General features: G+C 35.0%; 1 protein-coding gene across 1 annotated transcript in view; it reads right to left on the bottom strand.

The window, feature by feature from the left end:
• The window catches only part of DOCK2 (dedicator of cytokinesis 2), a gene marked incomplete at its 5' end in the record, with an annotated part of 131,679 nt that overhangs the window by 88,038 nt on the left and 18,238 nt on the right, over positions 1 to 25,403 (bottom strand). The window contains 12 exons of the mRNA XM_088522631.1: positions 4,022 to 4,117; positions 9,610 to 9,758; positions 13,712 to 13,818; positions 14,321 to 14,391; positions 15,468 to 15,576; positions 16,519 to 16,653; positions 18,831 to 18,931; positions 19,164 to 19,253; positions 21,914 to 22,011; positions 22,113 to 22,296; positions 23,839 to 23,942; positions 24,017 to 24,089. Of these exons, the coding sequence (XP_088378757.1) occupies positions 4,022 to 4,117; positions 9,610 to 9,758; positions 13,712 to 13,818; positions 14,321 to 14,391; positions 15,468 to 15,576; positions 16,519 to 16,653; positions 18,831 to 18,931; positions 19,164 to 19,253; positions 21,914 to 22,011; positions 22,113 to 22,296; positions 23,839 to 23,942; positions 24,017 to 24,089 (1,317 nt within the window). The remainder of the gene's footprint in view (positions 1 to 4,021; positions 4,118 to 9,609; positions 9,759 to 13,711; positions 13,819 to 14,320; positions 14,392 to 15,467; positions 15,577 to 16,518; positions 16,654 to 18,830; positions 18,932 to 19,163; positions 19,254 to 21,913; positions 22,012 to 22,112; positions 22,297 to 23,838; positions 23,943 to 24,016; positions 24,090 to 25,403) is intronic.

The raw sequence follows: 25,403 nt of genomic DNA, 5'->3' as shown, positions 1-25,403 counted from the left end.
TTTAGAAACACATTAAAAGACAGTTTTGAACCAATGTAAAGGAGGCCTAAACATGCAAGAAAACTCTTCTTCATTTAGAAAAAAAATATGCTGGGTAACATTGTTTAATTCCCCAATATTTTCATGGATTGAGTTTTAAAAACAACCAGAACACTTATATGTAAGTACATTTACTATGCAATTCACAGACAAAAATTCACATTATTCTAGGGGCTTTTCTGAGGAAAAAGACAAAAAAGTATACCTTTAGTGAGCCAGCAAAGCTCTTCAGTAACAACCTGAGGACATTTCAAAGGTCAGAATTAAGCCACTGCATCAGATCCCATCACTAGATCCAATTTAAATACTGCAGTGTTTATGCTGCCAGGCCTATGGCATTCCTACCTATTCTGCATTAGAACCAATAATTGATACACTGAAAGATGTACCAGTATGTGCTTGTTTTCTATTAAAATAACTTTTTAAAAAAGATTAATATCCTCTGCATCCAAGACACAATAATAAGCAATACAGACAGGAATCATTCTAGCAAAGCCAGTACTGAATTGATTTTTCTGAACTGAAATGTTTGTCAACAATTGGTTATTATACAAAAGGAATATTTTCTTCTAATAATAAGCATTAAAATTTCATTTTAAGGCATCTTTTTTATAAGCATACCCAATATGCAGTAGTAAACACGTAAGTAACCTAAGGTAACCGGCTTTCTGCTCTCAGTGCCGCCACTGAGGAACACGGATGTTTCTTTCAGCCTAAGCTATGTCTTGTGTTTTCAAGTTCATCTCCTTCAAGACACATGGTTTTGAGGAAACCAAATAGCAAAGCAGATCTCCTAAGCACTATCTTTTGGCAGGTTGTTCCTAAGGTACTCCAGGATTGCAGTCAAGTAAAGGAAATTCCTTCAAAAGAAAGCTAGATGCTCATCTTCTTTATCAGGATAGCAGAGGAAATGTGCTGAATCAGTGAGGCAGTAGTAGCAACACAAACAGCATGTGAGCCAGCTACTAAAACACACATCCAAAAAAGGTTCATTTGAACTACAAAGTCCACACTTCCCTAATTACAATAAATATTTTCAAATGCAAGAGTTTAATCTAGCTTTCAGGTAAAAGCAAGTCTGGTATATTCTGGTAACATAATTCAAATACAGAAAAATACATACCTTGGTAAAACCATATCATTGAAGAATCTAAGTGAAAATGTAATGTGGGAGGGCTGTTTTTTGTGTTATTATTTTAATTTTTAATCGTTTAGAAATTATTTCTTATAATTTTAATAGCTAATACTTGAAATAGGAAACGAAAAAAATAACAGTATGAGATGAACACAACATAGCTGTATGATGTCAGGATCAGAAAAGCAAAAAAGATTTATTGGTATGAGAAAAGCGCAATGCAGGTGTAGGATGCCAGGATTAGAAAAGCAAGGGAAATAGATTTATTATTAGAAAATAATAGTATTGGTTAAAAAAAAAAAAAAGACTGTAAAAATAATTATGCTGTACTGCCCCACAATAGCTCCCACATTTAAATGTTACAAATGCAAACACTCTCTTCTTGAAACAAACCTGCTTGTTAATACTTGTATATTTATTACAATAGGTTTCTCTAAAAATATATATTTAAATGAGAATTACAATATTCTATTTGTAAAACACTTGTACAGCACATGGCACATTCAATTACTGCATTTGAAACTGCTGTTTTATGGAAAGAGTTAATCTAACTTTCTTTAAAAAGAAATGTACAAATAAAATACTGACTTCAGCCTATCACGTAACATCAGTTGACGCAGAGGTTTTCATACTTTCATAAGCTGTTACTCTTTGAAAAAGCCATAATATTTGATAATTACACGAGCCTAAACACAAACTAACTCCCCAAGGAAATGTATTAATCAATTGTACGTTTTGTACATTTCTAGGTTCTTTGAATGGGATGTTATTTTTTGCAATAAAATGAGATATTTTTCTTAGCTTTCAAGACTCAATAATAATACCAAGGAGTGAAACACTGTTCTCTGGAAAAGAGGGTAATTTTACAGCATCTTATTCTGTAGTGACTGGATTTAAGTCAACTTGGACTAGAATACCAAACAAAAACATCGTTTTGAAATTTTAGCTTTACCTAGTTCATGTGAACATTTGATTACAACATTTCCCAACTAAGCAAAGCCTGCAAAATGGTTGCTTTGGTCCCTAACTTCCCCAAAGGTATTGTTTTTCAAGAATATTCCATCTAGCATTTATACATTTTTAATTCTTATTATAAATCTATGTTGCATAGTAATAAAGTATTTCCAAGAGAAAGTATACCTTGGCTGCTTTGGTTAACAGCGAATAGGCTTTTTTCTTCCTTTTTTTTTGAATACTGGAAATTCGGTTATAAAAAAATGCTTAAAAATTTGATTAAATTACTTCCAATATTCAAAAGCATAGAAACAGACTGAAGAGTCTGCAGAGCAACTTTTCCTTTTTCCAAAAGCAAGTGGGAAACGAAGTCAGCCAAAGTCAACACCAAAACCTATCATTTGGTCACAACTATTCCATACATTCTGCTCATCCGTGCACAGTTCACAGTCTCCACATTTTTAGCAGCCTTAGCTCACCTAGGCATTCTGTAGAGCCACAATTTCCATAGGATTCATTTTTAAAGACGTCAGTTCTCAAACCAAGAGCCAGGTCTTTTCAACAGTTCCTGAAGTAACCTGCACATTAGCTGTTTGAACTAAAGATAGTACACTGAACATCAAACTAGCTTATTTTGCAAATTCTTTCTGAATGCAAAATTCCTTCTGAGTGCATAATAATTTTCTTCATTACAAACAACTTCAAATGTAAAGCGCCATTCTGTTGAGATAACTCGTATCCGTTCCAGAAAGGTCTAGTGGGATTTGATACATCTGACATGTCCAGTATACAGAGATTACCATTATTAGTGTTCAGACATCTGGATTCCCAAATTAACTCTGGCTTTGATCTTTTTAAGAATAGCAGAACATTAGAGCAGATGAGAAAAAAAAATGATTTCCCAAACCATTTCAACTGAGTATAACCAGCCTTCACTTCCTGATTCTAAGGGTCCTTTTTTGAATGATTACTACAGTTTCATTTTACCTCTTCATTTATTATTCATGGTACCCAGAAATCATTCATTGATGGATTGATTATCCTGCATAAAAAGCTCATGATGCTTTGTTTTCAAATACGGAAACATTTTCAAGAAATGAAAGATTCTTTGCATTTTCACTCAAAACCTTTTGTTATTATGACCATACACACACATTACAGGTTTGCACAGAGACAGAAGGAGAAGAGATATTAATAAGTATGTAATGATGTGATAACTAAAGCTCGCAGATCCACCACCAGGAAGTTTCAAAAAGTATCAAGGAACTATTGACACATATCCCTTTAGAAGAACTTCATTGTAAGGATGCTAAAACATCCTATGCTACACAGTAGACTGAAGAAAAAAAAAAAAAACCTTACCTTAGTTTTCCAACAGAAATGACATGGTAACAAAATACATTTTAGAAAATATATCATGGACTTTGTGGCTGAAGCAATTAAGTAAATGCTTCTCATGATTATGCAGAGTAACAAAAACATCTGTAAGACTTAAAATTCATGTAACAATCTCTTAAACGGACAACTGAAGGACAAGCTCCTTACCTCCTGCTGCCTGTGGAGTCAGCAGCTGGCTTACTTTCTTACAAATAGCCTAAGTCAGGAGAAGTGCTTAAATTTGAGTAAGTTAGAGGATCTGTCCTTGAGAATAACTCTCAAATTGTGGACTCTGCAACAAGCCGAGGCTAGTAATCTGAGCAAGAACACCTCAAGACATTTTTCTTGTGTAAATAAAGAGTGTTCATCATCCTTCTATGGAAACAAAAGCTGGGAATAGCAGATGCTCCATAGCAACTCTTAACTCTGAGAACTAAAGCACTTGGAAAGGAAGAAAAATCACATTTTTAGAGGTAACTATGAAGTTACTTTCAAAGCATTAAAAATATTACTCACAATTAAGGGGTCATCTCGTCTCATTGCAATAACAGTTCTGTTCACTGTGCGTAACAACTGTACCATTATTTCTTGAATATGGTCATAAGTTGATGCCTGTAAATCAAAAAAAAAAAAAGCAGTTTTCATATTTTCATAGCTCCTGAAAAACAGAAGGATCCAATTACTTCCATGAGGACAGCTACTGTTGCTTAATGCCAGCACCCTCCTGAAAGAATGAAAGAAACTGAAAGAAACTCCTAAAAGAAACTTATCCTGTTTGTTCACACTGCTTGGTAGCCCTGACAGGTGCAGTGGAATACTCATTTCAATTGGCACAATCCTGATTTGGTCCCATCTATTCCACAGTTGATCTTTGTTTCAAAGAGCTGCTTCCTATTCCCCATTCGAGGGGCTCACGTGCTTTACCACTAATTGAACAGGCTATAATTTAGTATCAACACCCTGGAAATAGATAACGGAGTAGAACTGTATCACAGATTTCCACATCTTCCTCAAGACAGTCTGGAACTCAATAAAATTCTTAGCTTGCAGTTGCCAGGTACTTAATCATTAAAAGAGAAAGGCATCTTTGCTTCACTTTGCTGCTCTGTGAGGACACAGCAACAAAGACAGATTGCCAAAGAAGTACCAGTCCATCTGGCCAGTGGAGTCGTAACCAGAGACCCATGATGTGTCAACACCAAGTTTTCAGTGACTTCTGCAGCTCAGCGGCAAACACAACCAAGTGACATCAAATCACAGATATACTTGACATGCTGCATGCATAAAATAACTGCTTTTCTTTACACTGGGTAGAACTGTATCCTCTTATGTTTACCAATTTCATTATGTTTACTCCAATAGCTAGACAAACTTAGGAAAAGAGCAAGCAACATAGCCCAGCACAGAAAAAGCCCTGCCTCTAACTTAAAGGTCTGAAAATGCTCTTTGTATTTGAAATGCATTGGAATACCTATATGAAATTTAAAATAAAAAGCTACAGGAAATCTCTTCTCTAAATCAATTTGAATGATTATCAAAATAAATTAATTTTTTAAATCACTTGAAAAACCGCTGGGGTAAAATTGTACTTTTGCACAATAAAATATTGTTTTTTTGTCTTAGAAAAATCACAAACCAAATTTTTCAGACTTAAGCAAATTTGTAATCAATCACTTTCACCTGCAAATGTGCCAACTGTACAAAGAAGGTTAATTATTATTCCTTCTCTGATTTTAAACAAAAGCAGCAAAAATTCTCATGAATACATGTTAAAGAGCTGAGTTGAGATCTATAATCAGTTTTGGAAACTCCTGGAATGTAAAAGTTGGCCAAAAGCCAGCCTTTACATGTCCAAATAAGATACAGAGCTCAGAAAGAAAGCTCAACACCTAGGGGTTAGATTATTTCTTAGGATTTTATTCTTATATACTGAGGGGAGTTCTATTTTAAAATTCTAACAGGGATTCTGTGGATAAATCCCACAAAAATGTTCCGAACGAACGGAAGAAGAAAGCCAAGAGCAGACAGATAGGCAGCTCTTCTACAAGGCAGGCTACCTTTAGAAGTAATCTTGGAATTAAAGTTGTTGCCAGAAATTTCAGAGAGCAGTTGTTCTTATTCTCTCAGCTACTACTTATGTGAAATATTTGCCAGCAGTTAATAATACAATGTTTCTGGCTTCACAATTTCCTCGGTATTAGAAAACAGAAAATACCTATACGACCTAGAGTGTCTCTGATAACTACTAAACAAAATGGCATTTAGAGTAACCGTATTTTTTTCTTTCTGTATCTCTCTTGCACATCTAGTACTTTAACTTTCTTCCTGTGTTCTACCTGTGACATGCAACAAAAAAAAGAAAGTACACACAAAAGCAGAACCATCTTTTCCCTTTCTTTTAATCCAGTAGTCCGTACTCATACTCAAAATTTTGTCTGCAGAAGTACTTCAAAATCTGGCCTAAAAAGAACAAGTGGGTGCCCTGACTAAATTCATGAAAGAAAGGAATAATGGATTAAATACCAAAAAAAAATCCTCTATATCCAGAGCACACTGAATGCAAAAATTCATCACTGTTATACACCAAGATAAGCATATATAATAATCACAGTGAGAAGATGTTCTAAAGGATCCCGCCTTAATAATACTGTAATAAGGATCTGTTCATATAGCGAGTCTTTCTCTTTTGGTAGTGTAAGGGTTGTAAAGGTTTTCACAACAGAAGTCAAAACTGTGTATCCTTGGAACAAGATTTTTTTCCACACTAGCTAGAGAGCAAACATCCATAATGCACTCGAGGGAGAGTCTGCATTGCCTTGGTAAAAAAGATAAATTGCTGTCTGCTGCCAGAGACACGGCTGTTCTGAAGAAGCAATACCCTTCCTTTAGTCTTTCTTCCTTCCTTCAGATAACTCATCTTAAAAGTGGATTTTCCCTACTAAAGCAGAACAGGAATCTAGCATAGTTTAAGAAAAAAAAATGAGCTCGTGACCTACATATTCTCCAGCAAAGAAAAAGAAACTGCTAGTGATAGCTGAACATTTTCTCTTGTAAAGTTACAAAAGACATTGTGCCTTAAATGACATTTACCTAAACACATTCTAACCCCTGCTGCCTCTGATTAGCAATTATACTGCCACAAGGCATGACAGCAAATGTGTTTTCCCCAACAGAAGCATCTGGTTCTTTTGCTCATATCCCCTTTATTCTACAATATTTCCTACAATCAGGAATACAATGCCTCCAGAGGGGCTACCACATGCTGATACTACCACTGGATTTAAATCTATTCCAAGGGCCTTTTCTCCATATATTAAAAACATATTAGTATTTACTGCAACCTTTGTAGATAACTGCCACCCAAATATCTCACAGCTCCTCCAGTTGGAGGGTTATTGAATCTACTGAAGCAATGCTCCTGTATTTGTTTTAAATTTAGCTTTAAATTCTACCAGGACATCACTGGTAATATGCTGCCTAAAGAGCCCCTGTTTATCATCATGAAAGAAGCTTGTTGGCTACTTCTCAAGAACCCAAGTGAGAAGCCCTCTTGGGCACAGAACCCAAAATGATAATGTTCGCTTTCTAAATTCAATTAATTATATCAGACTTGAAGACTTAATGGGTTTTCTTTTCCTATGCAGGTTTTGAATCTTTTCAGTTATGCAAATGAGGCTTTTATGTATAGCTAGACACCTTTACTTGGATTTTGTTGAGCTTTCATAAAGGTTTATTGTACCAGAATATTTATGTTCTACTGTACTTGAAATCTCTCTGATAATTACCTCTTGCAGTGGGGGTTAATGGACTGATACATTATGTGGTTTTTATACAACATCTTTTTGTACAAATAATTCCATCAGAGTAATTAGATGTAAATTTTTTAATAACTTAAAGAAAAACTAAGTCCATACCTGTGAACAGTATAAACACCCATAAAACCTCTGGTCTCCAACTGTGCTTAGAAATATGCATCATATTATGAATGGGTTTAAAGAGAAAAAAGAAATCTATTATTAAAGCTATAATTCTCCGTAATAATGAAAGTGCATTTCATTCTAAATACAGCTAAGCATTTGCCACATATTAAGGAAGAACTGACTTCTTGCTGGGGGGAAAAGGAGGAGAAAAACAACCTCACCTTTTTAAAAAGCTCTTAGCAACAACACAGTAAGCAGTGAGTTTTCCTACTAAAACGTTTCCAATGGAAACCTAAAATGTCTAATGATTTCTTTTTTTTCCTATCCTTGAGGCATATACAGATTAACTCATGCTCAGAACTATCCAAAACCAGCAGTAATAAACACCAAATAAACAAAAACCTTCATTTATTTAAACAAATACTACCTTCTGTTCAATCACCATTGCACGTCACAGGAAATGATTCAGATCATCACCCATCCCTCAAGCTTTATAGATTTTACTAACATTAAAGAATAAAAGTCTACCTACTGTCTACCTGTCTATCCAAGTCTACCTGTTGAAAAGGGTTGTTTTTCTTTAGAAAATAGACATTTGAAGAATAAAAAGAAGAACGAAATATCAAGAGAGACACATTTTTAGAATAAAAGGACAGTTTCTTCTAGGAAAAACAACACATTGATTTTCCTCATCAATTTGGATATCCCAGTTCCTGCTCTTGGAAATTATGTAAGTTAAAAAGAACAAAACCGTCTTCAGACTGCACGTACATGCATGCACAGCAAGCAACAACTGTCTGACTTGCTCATATTGCCACACAGAGGGCAATTATTGCTCTCTCATACAAACAGGAGCTGCAAATCCACCTCAACGGCACCTCCCAGTCAGAGCTGACGATGCTTTTATATCATATCCAACACTTACACTACAAACGGCAACTGCTATTTTGAAAATAAACAACACATGTAATACACATGAGCAAGCTATTAACCTATCTTGCTTTTTAGCTGTATTGTCATCTTTTAAAGGATACAGTAACATAATTGTTATACTATGCAACCTCATATGCTTAAACTCACTCTTTGCCCAATCTATCATACTTTCACCATTTCTCTTACAAATTCCATTCAAAATTCAAGCTTGTAATAACTCTTGACTATCACCTCATATTCATCTTGGTTGAAGTATTAATGTTCAAAACAATAAGGAAAATGGCTCATAAAACAGGCAAAAAAAAGATTTGCCCTGTGCAAGCAGAAAAGCCTTTGTGGTTTCAAACTCTCAAACATGAAACCAAACAACACTCGGTAATGACCCCAGTACTAGAAAATGACACAATGTTCTAAGCTCAAGAAAAATAGGCTTAAATGAGAACGTTCCTTCATCCAAAGCCTGCTTCATTTGCAGAGATGTATCAGAAAATATATTTCAAGATAACTGAGCAACTAAATATGGGGGGAATTACAGCTTTCCTACTGTAATTAACTCTGAGGTCTTTTCAGAATAAGATCCTCGTTTGATACTGAAGCTTCCCTGAATAATCTGTAAGCCATTAAAAACCACTAAAAAGTCAGTTCTATATTCTCTCAAATACAAAAGTCACCCAAACTGCAATTTCTACAGCATTCTCAAATTATGGGAGCTTGAGAAAGAAGTAACATTCTCAAAATGAGGTACAGTAAACAAGAGAGTGATCTGGGTAACCCATGCATTGCTGAAAACAAAAAAGTATAATTTACAAAATTTGCACATTGGAAAACATTTCTTTCAGGAATTGGGAAGATTTTTTTTAAAAAAAGGAAACATCATTAAGCTTGAAAGTTATTGCAAATACTTAGAAAATAGTATTTATTCTGTTGATCTTTAACAGGCAAAAGTACCAGAACTTCTGATAGAATAAATCAATGCAGCTTCACTGCCTGTAATACTACTATAATCATTTATAGCAACTGACTGTTTAAGAAGTATTAAATCAAGAAATTAAAAAAAAATACTAGGAATTTCAGCATTTTATCTTTAATACCTAACTGCTATTTAAGCTTATGAAAAGTAGGAGAAAAGTTCAATTTGCCACTGACTTGTATGAAAAATTTAAGTGTGATTCATCAGTATCAATAATTTACAATTTAATCAGCTCAGGCTTACTACAGACTTGGGCCATTTACATGATCATCAATACTCACAGGGTCTTGACAGCTCAGAACTTCCAGGATGCTATTGAGTAATTCAACACAGTACTTCTTCTCTTGGACTTGGAGCTGCTGATCATCTCTTTGTTCCAGTAACTCCTTCAGCTCTTTAGTAATAACAGGAAGCAGAATGTCCCTGCATTCTGAAAGTTGGAAAATGTTTTTTTTTAATAATACAGAAAAGCATTTGAAGAATAAAGATAAATCAAATATGCAAATAACCCTCCTCCAAACAGTGGAACACAATATGCTTGAACAACTACAGTGAAATTTTTGATTTCTCAGCCATGCCTCATAGATTCTCTTAAACCTGTGTGATATTTTCTGCATGTCAACAGTATCTGTCATATTTAGAAACAAAAATAACAACAACAACAAAAAAAAAAAACAACGCACAAAAAAACCTCCACCAATCAATCTAAAAACGCTCAGCCAAATTCTCAAGACTGCTTAATTTGCCTCAAGTGGTTAGGAACTTCAACTATGAAGCACCTGGAAATATGTTCTTCTTAAGGAGGAGCAGGATTTTAATACAAGAAAAACACAATATTTGGTTAGTTATTATTTGCTAATAGCAATAGAAGTGTTCTATGCATACCACTGGGAAACTTGTCTACTAAGAACATTTTAAAAAATACACACAAATAAAGGACTACAATTAAAAGGTTTTCAAGCTCATTTCAGAAAATGGGAGCTATGCATAAATCTGTCCTTATTTAAATGTGGGGAAACTGATACAAAGAGCAGGTTATGTTTCCGTCTTCCACATACCTTGACATGTTGTGATAGAAGCTCTTACGGAAATGTCATGAGAACAAGATGCCCAAATTTGAAATAACATCAATGAAGCTACTAATTAACCAAGAATAAAAGATATAAAATATTTAAGCGATGCATGCCACTGAGTAATTTAAGCAGTATCTTACACAGCGTAATCTAACTAAACAGACTATAGTCCCTTCATATTAAACAACACTAATCAAGTGCTACAACAAAGACTAGATTTATAACAATCACCTTGGAAGAACTCAAAGCAACAACCCAACATCAAATAAAGGAGTTGGCAAAAGCACATACAGGTAAAGAAATGCTTTAACCACAGACAAGAAGCTGTAGTTCTCGCCCATTCTTATCCATGAGAAAGGAGCTGGGAGTAGGAGATTCAAGCTCAAGTACCACCTGGTTTTTTGCTCAATGAGCAAGTTAATAAGAAAGTTTTCCAGCATGACCATACACATTCTATCCTAATATTTAAATATATGGTAAAATAACTGTTCAAATGCTTCCCTTTCCCAGAACCAAAAATGCACTGAAACAAAAAGCATGTCTTGTCCTAGACTGTTTTGGGGCTGATAATACATCAACATCATAGCTTGATCAACCCATATTTATTTCACTAACATATATCAAAGGAACATATATTTCCTTATGAATTTATCAGCCCCACATCCAACACGCCTCTCAGAGAAGCTTCCTGACAGTATCTTCCTGAACTCAGACAGGTAGATACATTCTGGTAAAAGATAATGCACGGTTGCACACAATTTTCTAATTCCTCTATTTTCCTCAGGTAAGAGATTCCAGAAGATACCAAATGATTTCTTTTGAACCAGGTAAGTGCAACTCAAACACTATAAATCCTTAATGCAAAAATATAATTAGAAAAGACAATAGGGTCTCCTTCAGGAAGGAAAAAAAAGTCTCAGGCAGGCTTCATTCTCAAATGCCTCATATGTGCAGCCAAAATGGTAATAAAGATTTAACATCACTCTTGCCTCCCTTAGGAAACACTATTCTTGATTCCTTGGCATGCCTGTAGTCATATCCATCTGTCAGGATGGCCACATGCCCACTTAAATTGTGGTATGCCAATTTAATAAGGACATAGGTGTCATCCGAATACAGATTTAGGGCAAAGCTTTAAAAATAAAATCAGTGAACAACATCCTTTCAACAAGGAGAGCCTCCTTCTGGCAGTCAGTGCACAATTAGAGCTCCCTGTTCCTTCACAAAGGAGGACAGCTGCTCACAACTGCAGGCTTCTTTCTATTAAAGGTCGTCTTCCTCCTCATTATTCACTGCTTAACTCTTCTGAACACAACAGCGGTACAGAGAAAGCATAGGCAGTTCAGTTAGCACCTCCACATTCAAACTTCAGGTTAGATAGGAACTGCAGGAAGGAAAAGTATCATGGGTGAGGAACAGACTCTCTCCTGGAATCTTGCTCCGTCGCGAGGAGGGGCACCACAACGGAGACCTCTACCTTCCAGCAAAAAAGGGCATCTTCAAGTTTATCCTCTCCTCACTGGAGCAAGTAAACCATGAATTCCAAGGCAGCCACTGCAAGATCTAACACTACAGCATGGCTGCCACAAAAACAACAGTCTGAGCTTACTGTCCGTTTTCCCACCCCTTCAAATGATACACAGACAAGACAGTCTACCTGTCTGCAACGAGTGCTAGGCAGCAAATATATTCTAGCAGATTTCAAAGTCTGCCTTGTATTTGGACATAGAATATTGATGATTTCCAACTAATACATTTCTAACTTATTTTAATAAATACACAGAATTTTTCTAAATTTAGTAATTTTATATGAATTTCTGTGACATATTTGTTCTATTTTCTAATTTAGATAGCTGCAAACTGATGAGTTTCTGAATATGAACTCAGAATAAATTTACCATAAAAATATCACTAGCATCTTACTTTCATGCTAATTTGATACAATTTTCTCCCATAGAGAAAGGATTTTTTTCTTATTATAATGAAAATACTGCTACAATGGGTCAAGGCTAATGAAGAGACCCTAGTGGCACATACTTCTCCATAAACAGGAGAAACTAACAGCTCTCACTTACATGCAGCACCACACATGTTTCTACAAGACGAACCTGCATTTCCTGATGTGTCATGCCCCAGTTGTAACAATTTCAAATCTTCAAAAAGTAAGATTCAAAAGACATTAAAGTATAAGTCATTATCTTCCCATTTTCTGAGACAGAAAAGCTTAGTAGCTTTGCTTTCCTAGATCACCAACATAAGAAGTTTCAGGAGGGTTCAAGCATTCAAATGAAAGAATCAGCAAACTGTATTGCTATCACATTCACTTACTGGCAGAAATATCCTTTGTCTTGAGCTACTGTCATACATGTAATTTGCATTTGTTTACACCAATATTAGTGCAATTACAGGTATATATTAGCACACATCCTATTTAAACAATACTGTCGTAGAACGAGGTTTGCAGCAGAAAAGAATAAGAATAAAAAAAGAAACTACTACAGTCTCATGGTTTCTTCTGGCACTCTGACAAATTAACCCCTAGTGTTAACATATGCCTTTTGCATATGTTCTTGCAGAAATCAGCAAGTGGTTTGCATATGCTGAGCTGTAGTAGATAGGTCTGCAGCCACAGTGAGCAGAGGCCCTCAATTTAGAGCCAAGAGACCAAAGCTCTATTCTTCCCACCCCTGCCAGTGACCATCTGTGTGACCTACTTAGGTTTATATTCCTTGGAGCAACTTGCCTCATTGTGCTCTGCTACAGCACAATCAAACTCCTAATCAGGAGTTCTCAAATTGGACTTCTCAACAGTACTAAGTCAAAAGCGACAATGTTCATACATACTTTAACTACTTTAAAATATTTCTTAAATATCTTAATTTTCAAGCATTTCATACCAATTTCAAACCCATAAACAGCCTCCCAAGGCCAAATGGATTAAAAATTACAACATAATCATGGTCAGAGCTCATGTTGTAACACAAACTGCCTTCACAAGGTTTCATTTTGTGTTCCTACTTCACTACGCAGCTTTTAAATGGACTGAAAGGACACATATAGATACATTTATTGAAATACTGTCTCACAGGAAGTACACAAAAAACTGCTCTTCGAAGACCCAGCTGTTCTTGATTCTAGATGATTCATCATGTTTTAGCACACTAGTCATTTTTCACAAAGTGGGCAATCTTTTTCAGAAGTTAGACCTCCAAAATTCACTCTCTGCCAAGCTTAGGTCTACTCCATTTCGAACATTAGTCAACATTTTCATACCTATTTAATTTAAATTCCAAAGACATTTTATAGTTACCTTGTTTTTTAAAAAGGTTGCTGCGTACTATTTCCTTCATGGACTGCACCTTCTGCTTCTGCAGTTTCACAGGTGGAATGCCAGTGTAAAATTCATACAGCAGTTGGCTGAACATAAAGGAAAAGCCAAAATGTCACAAGTAAGATAGACTAATCTTATGTTAATAATAAAGATAGCAAGAGCAAAAGAAAATATACTTCAAGTACTAAAGATTTATATTTATTTCATGTGTCACGTTGAGGAGAAATCAACAGCAGGTTTGAAAGACATCTTCAAACAGAAACAAGAAGAGGGTGAATGAGATTTTGGCTGTGTTTGCTTATGCTTATTGCTTTCCATTTCTTCCATGCAATACAAAAATATTTGTATGTGGGGGATCAATATATTTATTTGAAAACATTAAAGAAATTACTTTCCTGGAATAGTGCTATATAAGGGAAGAAAGAAAAAAAAAAGATATAATGCTCACTTGCTAATTCCAATCACTGAGTTAATGTGAAAGGACTTAGTCTCAGTACTAAACCCTACCATTGCACAAGTAAGATTAGAGCTCCCTTGGCATTGGAAACACCATCTGATATATCTACAAAATGTTCTAATACAGCTTACCTCAGTAGCTTGGCATCAAAGACAGTTTCAACATCATGAAGAACTGATGGTATGTACTTCAAGGCAGCAACCTGAATTGAAACAGAGACTGTGTTAACACTGTAGGTCTTCCTCTGTATGCAGCATAATATAGACAGCAAACAGTTGAAACATATACTAATCAAACCATGGCAGTCCAAATCGTGGTAATTTGGACTTCTCCCCTCAGATTCAAAGGCTGCACTTTAACATAAATTTTGCCATAGAGTACTCTTCATAGAAGAGCTCATAAGCTGAGGATATGCAGAGGTATGTAAATACAAGAGGACTAAGTGGTTCATATTCTCTTTGCAAACCAAAGAAGGACTTCCATAAATGGCATACAGTAAGCATGATTATCACACAAAAGGGTAAAGCATATATCAAAGTAGGAACTCTCAGATATCCGTGGTATCTGCCGTCCCAGAAACGAGCCATGAAAATCATTACAGTAAAATGAAGAAATGTTCTACATGATAAACACCCACTGGGCCATTATCTACATTTTTCTTCACTTACCTTTTGTATATTAAGAACTTCCTACCACGATTTTTATGTCAACAAAATGGCCTGTAATTATATCTTTTATTACCAAGAATGTATTTTTCAAATACTTTAGACAGCCAAAAGGATGTGCCATACTTCTTAACCAAAAGCAGTAACAAATTTAAGTTAAAATACATTTCATGGATTCACAAATATTTTTCATTAAATTCTACATGATTTATCAAAAATGAGAAACTGGTCAAATCAATATAGAACTGGGGAAGGACATGTGTCTTTTTTTCTTGTCTCCCATCTTTCTGTTTCAGTGTGTGTCATGTACTGACACAGGACATTCACATATTTTCCCCATCTTATTTCAAGTGAAAATCAGAATGTCTTCTTTCCTTATGTATTTGCACCTACATCAAAGTTTCACCCTAGCATCAATTCTATGTAACTGTGGAACAATCTTAGCCGAAACTATAATTCATGAAGGCAGCAAAGATTAGGTAACAACTAAAGAAAAAGCTTTCCAAGTAGACTGTGTTTTTATAGCATCTTCTCCTCAAAAAAAAAAAAAAAAAAAAAAAAGGGCAAAAACACAAAAGAAAAAAAACATATTGTTGTTGCCAATCACACCAACCTGCAACAAAATGGCTGTTTTATGCTGACTTTTCATCAGGTTGTTGATAGATTCAAAGAGTCTCCTCATAGATTCCTCAAATTCGGTTTGCTCTTTGCCTTCATATAACCTGTTTAAGGATGCACTGTTTTATAGTTTCAGAATCAGAAAGCATCACAGTTGAGCAAGAAATCGGCACCCAGTATTGGACAGAAATGTTCAATCTCTGCTTGTTTTGGTCAGAGGCCACAAATTTATAAGAACAATTACTGCTTGCACAACATTCAACATTGCTACAACTATTCATTTTATTACAAAGTATACTGCGACAGCTTAGTTTACCACAGATCATCCAGTGTACCCCCTATCTTCTGTCAGGCTAAGGATAAAATGGACACAAAAGTCTTCAAAGCAACAATTTTTGCCTTCTGTCTTAACATTCTTGCAACAAGTTTTCCATGACCTATCCACACGTCCTTCGCCAGAGAAGGAAAGAAATCAATAAAACATGAGAAGAGCAGAAAGAGAGCCCTACTACAGTGCATACTGACCAAAAAGGCAGATAAAACAAAAGATTTTCTATTCTGTTGGCTATTAAACACACAGAAGCCAATCACTTGCTGTATTCATTGCTCTGAGTTTCCCACTATTTACCTAAATCTCAGCTAGTAGAGGTACAAAAGAAATATGTATCAGACATAGCCTAAACTATTTAATACAACAATCTTGAGAAGCTGGACATGCATTTAGCTTCAAGTCATCCATCACAACATTACGCCATTCACTGATCTTGGGTCAAACCAGCTGATGTAGGTAACAACCACCTTTTGAAAGTGGTCACTATTACCGAACAGACTTAATAACTTAAATTCTGCATCAGAAAGCAGATCCCCCCCACCCCAAAACTTATCTCAGCAATATCTGGATTTTAGGCCAGAGAAGATCATTAGATATAAGTTTTATGTTACACTTGTAAAAATGAAAAATAGACTTCGGGAATTTTTCTTTTTTTTTGATACCACAGGTCTACTGCTGTTCCCGATATTGCACTGCTAGTCAAATGACTACTTACTGTGAAAATAATTTCCTTGACCTAACAATGAATTTAAACACATATTCCAGAGCTTTCAGAGTTCTCAGAATTGGTTCACACTGCTCTCCTCGGCTAGAAGTATCCAAGTAAGTCTTCAGAACTGTCATTAATTTCCTGAAGAAAAAAAATTTTTTTCAAATGATATTCTTAAATTCATTTTTCTAACTAGTTTGGTCACACTAAATAAATGTTCATGCTTAGTCAAGCAGAAGAGAAAAACATGCTACATTTATTTTTATGTTTGTTAAACAAACTCTCAGTGTAACACAGATAAAGAGAAAATTCTTTACTGTACAAGTAACAATGCAATCTCATATCTCAAAATAGCAGTGTAATTCACACAACCTTGGAAGCTCTTTCAGCTGTTGATTCAGAGCCTTCAAGAAGCTTTTGTAATAGTCAACATTGCTCTTAAAAAGTTTATAACATACCTGTACAAAATAATATAAAACAGTATTTTTGCCCACCACCTTGAGTACATGAAGCAGCAGTCCAGTGATTAAATACTACTGCTTGATCTGAATTAACTGAATGCTAGTACGACAACCTCATGGTAGACTACAGTATGCCAAAGCTATGTACATTATTTACATACTTCCCTGCTTTGTATCTGAAGAAAACTTTTGCTAACCTTCTCTAACTTTCTCGCAATAATAAATGCAAGAGCTCTTCTGAAAAAGAGAAAACAGAAGTCACTTTTAACTAAAATACGCTCCAAAGTGGGCTAGAGGTGCCTGCATTTACATACTTATAGTTTCCATCTTAAATGATGAAACAGATATTAATGATGTAATTTTATCTTAACACAGCCATCACTCTAAATACTATGCAGGTTATACACAGCTGTGTTAACTGAGGGATACATCCTCTTCATCAATCTAACTCCAATTTTGGATCAAAATGTCAGGTTTATGGCCACACTTCCTCCTAAGGGTTACATCCATGTTACAGCATCTCTGACATGTTGTAGCACCTCAACATTTCTGATTACTCCTTGGTACTGCTCCTCCAAAATTGCCCCTTTATATGAAGCTGGAAAAAAGCCGCATGCTAATTTTTATGCAGCATCAATCCACCCAAGGGACATCAATGGTCTGAATGTTAAGCCCTTTCTGAAGTCTATAAAAGATAGGTGGAAATAGATGACTGAACAGAAATGGAATAAAGATCTCAGTTTGGCCAGAATTCTGTATCACCTACTGGAGTCAAATCATCTATTAGGAATGACTTCCAACAAATCATCCTTGCTCAGATGAATGACAGATTTAATTGGCCTTGTCAATGGAACTCACTCTTAGATACAGGCTATGAGAAATCTCTTCACATTACACTGAAAGCAAGGATAATCAGCAATGCATCATTGCCAGCAACAGAAAAAACCTACTTACCCTCTACTATGCAATAACCTGAGTCCATCTACTGCTAAATTTGCAGAACATTTCCATGCACTATCAGCTGTCATGCCTCACACCAAGCTCTTTACTGTCCTTTCAAATCCCTTGTGATGCAAACTCTACAAAATCTTGTGTTGTTTGACCGGGTATCTACTGTGTACAAAGGATTGGTGAAGAACATCTAATGTGAGGATGGCCAGTTCTCTGCTTGATACCTAATATCAAGTTTTCCTAAAAAAATTATCACATCCATATCTGATAAACATAAAAGTAAGAAACTCAAAGCAGCTCCACTTCCACTTTCCTGCTTTCGAGAAGTTTAGCTTTTTTTCTCCTTGATGCAGCAGTTCCTTTCCCTTTGGGCACATCTGGAAACTCCAAAAAACAAAACCTTCCCCAGATTCTACTTCCCAACTGGCATGGCCACATAGTGAATCTGAAGCCAGCTGTTCACAGTACTGACTGCTGGTACGCTGCTGGCATAGCGAAAGATCTGACAGTTCCCAAACAGATTTTTGCCATGAACTTGTTTGCTGTAAAAGGATATATGCTAAGGATATTCAAGTCCCCATTTAGGCTTTCTGATCCCCATTTAAGAACAGAAATGTTAAGAAAAAGGCCTTACACCAAAGTATCTTCTCACAGTGAATTTCTCAGACACAGTGTAATTCAGAAAATAAAAAAATGATTATCAAAGATTATTAACTCCACATAAATTACTACTTTTGCCAATTAACTTTACTCATAATCATCTCTTTCCAGATGAACAAACAACACTACAAAAATAAAAGCCATCATTAATTAACAAGACCAGATCAGGATTTTCTTGCTTGTGTAATGAAATGATGAATTTTAAGGGGAAATCAAACAAAAAGTAGAAAAACTCCACAAACTTACTTGTATGCCAAAGTTGCACTAAAATGCTGTTGGATATACGCTTCCAAAACGGTGTTGAAATGTTGAAACTTGCGATCCGCAATGAGCCCTATTATATATATCTAAATAGAGATGCACACGATTAGCCTTCATGACAAGGTCAAAAGTATCCATCTCCTCACAAATTTATGATAATCCAACATTTTAGAGTTTTAAGAAAAATTTGCTTTTTCAGTCAAATATTCCTATTACAGAGATTATAATACTAGTTCTTTTGTTACAAAACAATCTGATGGCTCATCTGCATTCATTTCTTTACTTAGACATTCTAAACCTTTCAGTGCTAATTCTTACCAGTGCATCAAAGACAAGGATGTCATACTCATTACTATGGGAATGTTCCATCATGATGTTAAACAGGGCATCCAGCGTGTCTTGGAGAAACTATACAATAACAACAGAAATATGAAATGACAAATTAGCAATCAAATCAGATTGAAAGCCACACAAATGTTCCCAGACAGCAAAAAAATGTCACTCCTTGAGCTGGAATTTTAGAAGCTTTTACCAAAATGTCACTTAAATTCAGAATGGACTTCAATACTTTTAGGCTCTAGTTTCTTTAATCTTAACACCCTAAATAGTCACCTAAATTAAGAATACACCTCAGAGGATTTAGGTTCTAATTTCTTTAATTTAAGAATCTAAATCCTCAGACACATAAGAAACCAGTAATACATGCTTAGCTCAAAGCTTATGGAATTATTCTAAAAATACATAATATTGCAGATAACTATCTAAAACAGGATTTCTTCTTCCTTAATGATATAGATTAGCAGTTGCTATTTTCACCCTTAAGAGATAATTAAAAGCACACTTCCTACTTCTGCAACCTGCTGTAAAGCCCACTTAGAATCAAAGACAGGGTTCCCAGTGACTTGGCAACTAAAACTGTTTGGTTCAAAATTTCTTTTTGTCAGTTCTTCTTCCTCTTTCTCAAGAGAGGGATTTCTTACTCTCTACTTTTAAAGAATAACACAAATATAACGGACTCCTAATGTGAAGGCTGGAGTCTGCCACTCTTCAGAATACTAATGAATTTTTACACATACTTAACACAATAAGTTAATATAGCATTCTACTAGATACATCATGCATTTTGAACTTTTTTAAATCTACATTTATATAGTATTAAGAAGCATAATGAATATGGGAGGAATTCTTTATATCAGACAGAAAAAAGCAAAGAGCAGAGCAAATACATCTTAAGCAACGCTGTGGACAAAGTTTTATAATTACTGCCCTCATATCCCATCTTTATTTTTTCTAAATAAAACTGTTTGTGCATAACAAACTCAGAATTCATTTTACCTACGATATACAGTTGGGCATCTGGCCAAAGCATTGGTGTCTCCAACTAATATTCTTGGGATTGAATTCTGCATTCACTACACAAAAATTTTGACATCATAAAACTACAAAGAGTAACAAGAAGCCCCAAAATTATTTACCAGGGATAACTGGCAGCTATCTAGCTAACCTCAGCAGGCTGTCCATCAGCAGCCAATTCCAGACATGTTTGGGAGATACCATTAAAAAATTCTTTAAAAGGTTAATAGTATGTCCAGATGCTTGCTTTCTTGCTCCTTCTCTAAACGACGACTTCAGATCACATCTTTTGCAAACTATCATTAACAGATCAGACAAGTTTTTCTCTTTGTTTTTTTGTTTTTGTAGATGATGGGATGTTTCTACACATTCTAAAATGTATTTCTTGGTCTCCCATTTTGAGATGGAAAAATACGGCATTCTACTGACATCAGAATAATGAGGAATCACAGATATGATGTGCATCAAACTTAAGATACAGCAGCTTCCTCAGCAGAAAGAGTCTTCAGGGACCATACTGAAGCAGTGTAACACAGTTCTCAGATCACTGTGTTCTACCACAGATTGGTGCCCATATAATTTTACCTCTGCTGAACAGCAGTATCTTGTACTAAGGCAGTGCCAAAGAAGTGTAAAGGATGCCTTTCTCATCAATTCTTGTCTGTAAAAACCTAGCCAACTATCAAGCAAAGAGTATCACCTAGTTGCCTATGAATACCTCCTTGTACATATTTTTTTCTTAGTAAGCTCTAAAATAGGTCATCGATTTAAAGCGAAAATAGCAATCAGATGAGTCTTTGAGAAAAACAAGGGAGGTAAGTAATTTAAAAGATAAGTAAGAGCAACAACCCTCAGAAAGCATACTGGCACTTGGACTACAGTATTGCAAGTTTGATGCCTTAAAATACGGAACACAATGTCCCCTATTTCAAAGCTATTATGGATAATTTCCTAAAACGAGTGTTGATAGATGGCAGGTATCTAATATTAGACTACTTAACTATAGCACCAAGTAAACAAAAGACCTAACATTTAAGGCCATGATACTAAATTAAATTAACAGAGATGTGACAAATAACTAAAAAAAAAAAAAAAAAAAAAACAAGGACATACCTTTATCAACTCTGATTAAATCTAACAGAAAGTATCATTTCCTATTTTTTCCCTCATTTCGCACATGACAACAAAAGACTCCATCATAAATAAATCTACCTTAAACAGGAGCACAAAGTATTACTTAGAAAAGCATCTTCCAAATTATTTGTTCATCCTACTTCACAGGATAATCCAGCAAAGTACTCGCATCATAAATTCAGTCTACTTGACAACACAAAACAACTAAAATCTAAAGAAACAAACAGAATGGAGAAAACTATTCCTGAAGCTCAGTCAGCTAGGTTTAACCAAAAAAAGGAAAACAGAGAACATTCTAGAGCAAATGGTTGCTACTTCATCAACTTCACGATCAGTACTAAGCTCGCATACTGGTCTGGCTTTACCACCATTATTTTATGTTGTCTGCATAAATATAAATAAATACACCCATACATAGATACACACACACACACATTGTGAATAAAGCACTATGGAATGTGTAAGAATAAGCAAAACCTTGATAAAAGCATTCAGAAAAACAAAGCGTTTTGAATTGTTTCCCACTCTCTACAAAGTCCCAACAGCAAAAAAAAAAAAAAAAAAAAAAAAAAAAAATCTACCTTCACAACCTCCTCTCCATCCACAATCTTCAATTTTTCCAGGTTTTCCTGTAGCAGCTCTGGCTTCATACGCCACTTCAAAAGACCCAGTAGGCCCACTAACAAAAAAACAGATATACAGATATGTAAGTTTCACATTTTATTTATGATTTGTGCAAAAGTACTGTTCTAAAACTTCCCCTGGTTAGAAAATACGTACCATTTTGCGTTAACTTCGTAGAACAAACGAGCGTTGAAATAAAAAATGCATCTCGTGAGCTTACTGAAAGCCCCCCTACAATGCTTGAGTTCCTGCCTATAGTTGCTCCTTTACTTTCTGTGTGCTGGCGTGTAGAAGGTAACATCAAATAGGCACTGGCATCTTCCATTTTTTTGCTATCACCCTGAAGAGAAGCACACCATTTATTTCATATTTTACATCACCAGATATACAAGACACTCAGCAAGCAAAAAAAAAAAAATGCTTGCAAAAAATTTACATTTTTTGTCAAAAATAGTCCAGAAAATTATACCAATGTGTTGATGAGGTCAGTCACTTAGAGCTATGACAGATCTGATTCAGTAAAGCATAACATGATACTCTTAAAACTACAAGTAGACCTAAACAAGGAACTATGAAAACAAAGATAATCTAGAATAGTTTTCTAGTCACTTAGTTTGTATGTGCTTCCATTAATGTACAGGTCCAGTTTCTATTTCCTATCAAACAAGATGAAAGGTCCAAAGGAATGACTATAAAGATATCTAGAAAGGTAAAAAGCAAAACATAGAAAAAATGACAGTATAACTAACTAGTCTATCAAAAAGAACCAGTGACAGAAGGCAGTGAAAATAATGCAAATATTTTAAACCTTGTAATGTTTAATTGACTTATTTTGAGGAGCCAGATGCACAACTGTTTAAAAACATTTACAGCTTGCAATTGCTGTATTTAGTTCTGGAATAGACAAACATATGTCAGAAAATCTGTGCATTCCTCCCAAGGATAAAGTAGGTCAACTCAGTTTGGCATTTATTTCCTATATGTTCTCGCTTAATCAAAAAATATAGTGTTGATACAACAATGTATTTGATGGATTTTTCTAACAAACACTAACCAGCCATGCAAAATGATAATTGCGTGCCCCTCTAGAATAAATATTTATCAGTTTTAATATCTATAAAGAAAAAAAAATAACCATACACTGGTTGATTAATCTCTGCTGAACTAAGTGAACAGTTTCAATTACTTGTATGCATTCCACTTGCTACTAATGTGACATGAAATCAGTTTATTAAGAAACTGAGAACTAAAATAAGTGATTGTTCTAGGATACTGGCCATGATTTGAAAGAAAGAAAGAAAAAAAAAAAAAAAACAGCAACAAAAACAAAACATTTGCGCTTCAGAACATCTGCTCCCTGCTTTGATTTGCAAAGTAAAAGATGCTATCTCTGCTCTAGGCTGATCAAGAATAATATCCTTGCTCTTCAAAATCCAATTAATGTAACTCCTGAGTTTTTTTTTAATGCAATTATATTATAAAAGCAATCTCAAACAAGAAATTATCCAAGATTCCTAGATTATTCACTTTTCCTCCCTGTCATCTGAATGACCACTTGCATACACATACTGAGTTTTACCATGATTTCCTCTATATCAGAAAATAGCAAAAGCATTTTAACTACATTAAAAATAGCAGGAAGTACAATTCTTTCCTCAATATTTTTTAGATGCATCTATCTGTGATTAAAATCCGGAGTAACTTTTAACAATCACGAGAGAAACTACATCAAACCTGTTGTTTTTGTCAAATGAAAGATTTGTCTTTGAGAAAGTATTAAAATGTAACTAGCACTAGAAAAGTAAACAATACAGCTAAACATCACTCTTGCTTAACATAGTGCTAAAAAAGGGTTTATCAGAAAAGTTGACTGAATCAATACCTTTAGGACTAGCAAATCATGGATGCCATCTTGCAGAGTTGTTCCATCTTCTTTCATTAACCTTATGTAAGCCATTGCAAAATTCTTTTCTCCTTTATCTTTAGCTGCAAAGCAAAACAATACTTCCAGTTGTGTATCAATCAATTAGAATTTACTTAAGCAAAAATTCCCTACTTACACTCTTGAGATGACCTGTGTCTGAACATGAAACGTAAATGTATTCTCTGCATGTCTTCAATTGGGACTGCTACCTTTTGTAAAATCAGAAAATAAGGAATAGAGTTATGTTACTAAATGGTGACTTAATCCATTCGATTTTAAGCTTCTTTTTTCAAATAAGTATTTGTTATTCACGTAGACCATATAAAACTTAAAGTCTAATTACCTTAATGGAAGAGATGAAAGATACAGAATTATCTATAAATCTTTGCTTAAAAGTCTAGCACCATCAAAGAAATGAACCACCGAGCCCGGTAAGTTAAGGCAGATGTGCTTGCATACTAGAAGATAAACCTATTGCAGTCACAGTCTCACTCCTTACTGTGTTAACTGTGCTATGCAGTTCTTCAGCATTATGAATCTTCCACATTTTATACAGATAACTTGACTTTTTTTTTTTTTTTTTTTAATCTGCTTACGGGATTGGTAAGAAAATTTAGCAATATAAATTAAGACTATTTTCAAGACAAAATTAATTCAGTTTCAAAACCCTGAACAGAATCCTAAAGAATCATGGCTGCTTTTTCTTAAAGTAGCACACTTGTAACAGATATGCAAAGAAGAGAGCCCTTCGATCATGTGAAAACTCCAATTTTTACATTAGCAAGTTTTAAAACTCTGAACACCTGTGAATCACCTCACTTTGCATTTGCTCGCCTAACCCCACCGATACAGTTCTTATTGTAACTCCTTTACATTAACTACACTATTTAAAAGGAACTGCTGTTAACGATTCTGGGTATAAATTTGAAATGTAGTCAAAATGTAAAAAGAAGCAAGCATGTTAAGCAAAACACTTAGCCTGTCAGCATTTTTAAAGGAAGATACAGGTTTCTGCTGCAAATGACCTGACCCTCCGTTGTCCGCTCCTGGCTCAAGCTCAGCAATACCACTGGGTAATTGCAGGCTTATTCTAGCAGCATCATCTCCTATAATGTCCTTCAAGCAGTCGTGCTTACCAGCAGACATGGGCATGCTTTGTAACAACCTCTTTTAGCAGCTTCTGGGCATTTTCCAAACTGACATTAAACATAGATTATGCAACTAATCATGTCTCCCTAAAGAAATTCAAGACAGTTATTACTAAAAATTCTATTTTTCAGATTTTTTTTCTCCATGACTTGAAGCTCATAGAAGCATTATTTTACAGCTGCAGAACAAATACAATACTTATTTTTCTGATGAGGCATGTTAGGGCACAAGGTTATCTAATATGATCTTATTTGTTTTGCTACACAAAATCTTATCATCATTTTCTAGGCCAAATTTTCAGCTTCGGTAATCACATATCCCTAGTAACTGATGTATGAGTAAGGCACCTCGCTTCTAGCACTATTCCGGCCCAG

Source organism: Tinamus guttatus, unplaced genomic scaffold (assembly GCF_059628265.1).
Source record: "Tinamus guttatus ecotype Peru unplaced genomic scaffold, ASM5962826v1 Tinamus_guttatus_pri_ptg000155l, whole genome shotgun sequence".
NCBI classification, from domain to species: Eukaryota; Metazoa; Chordata; class Aves; order Tinamiformes; family Tinamidae; genus Tinamus; species Tinamus guttatus.
This window is presented reverse-complemented; position numbering and strand designations above follow the sequence as displayed.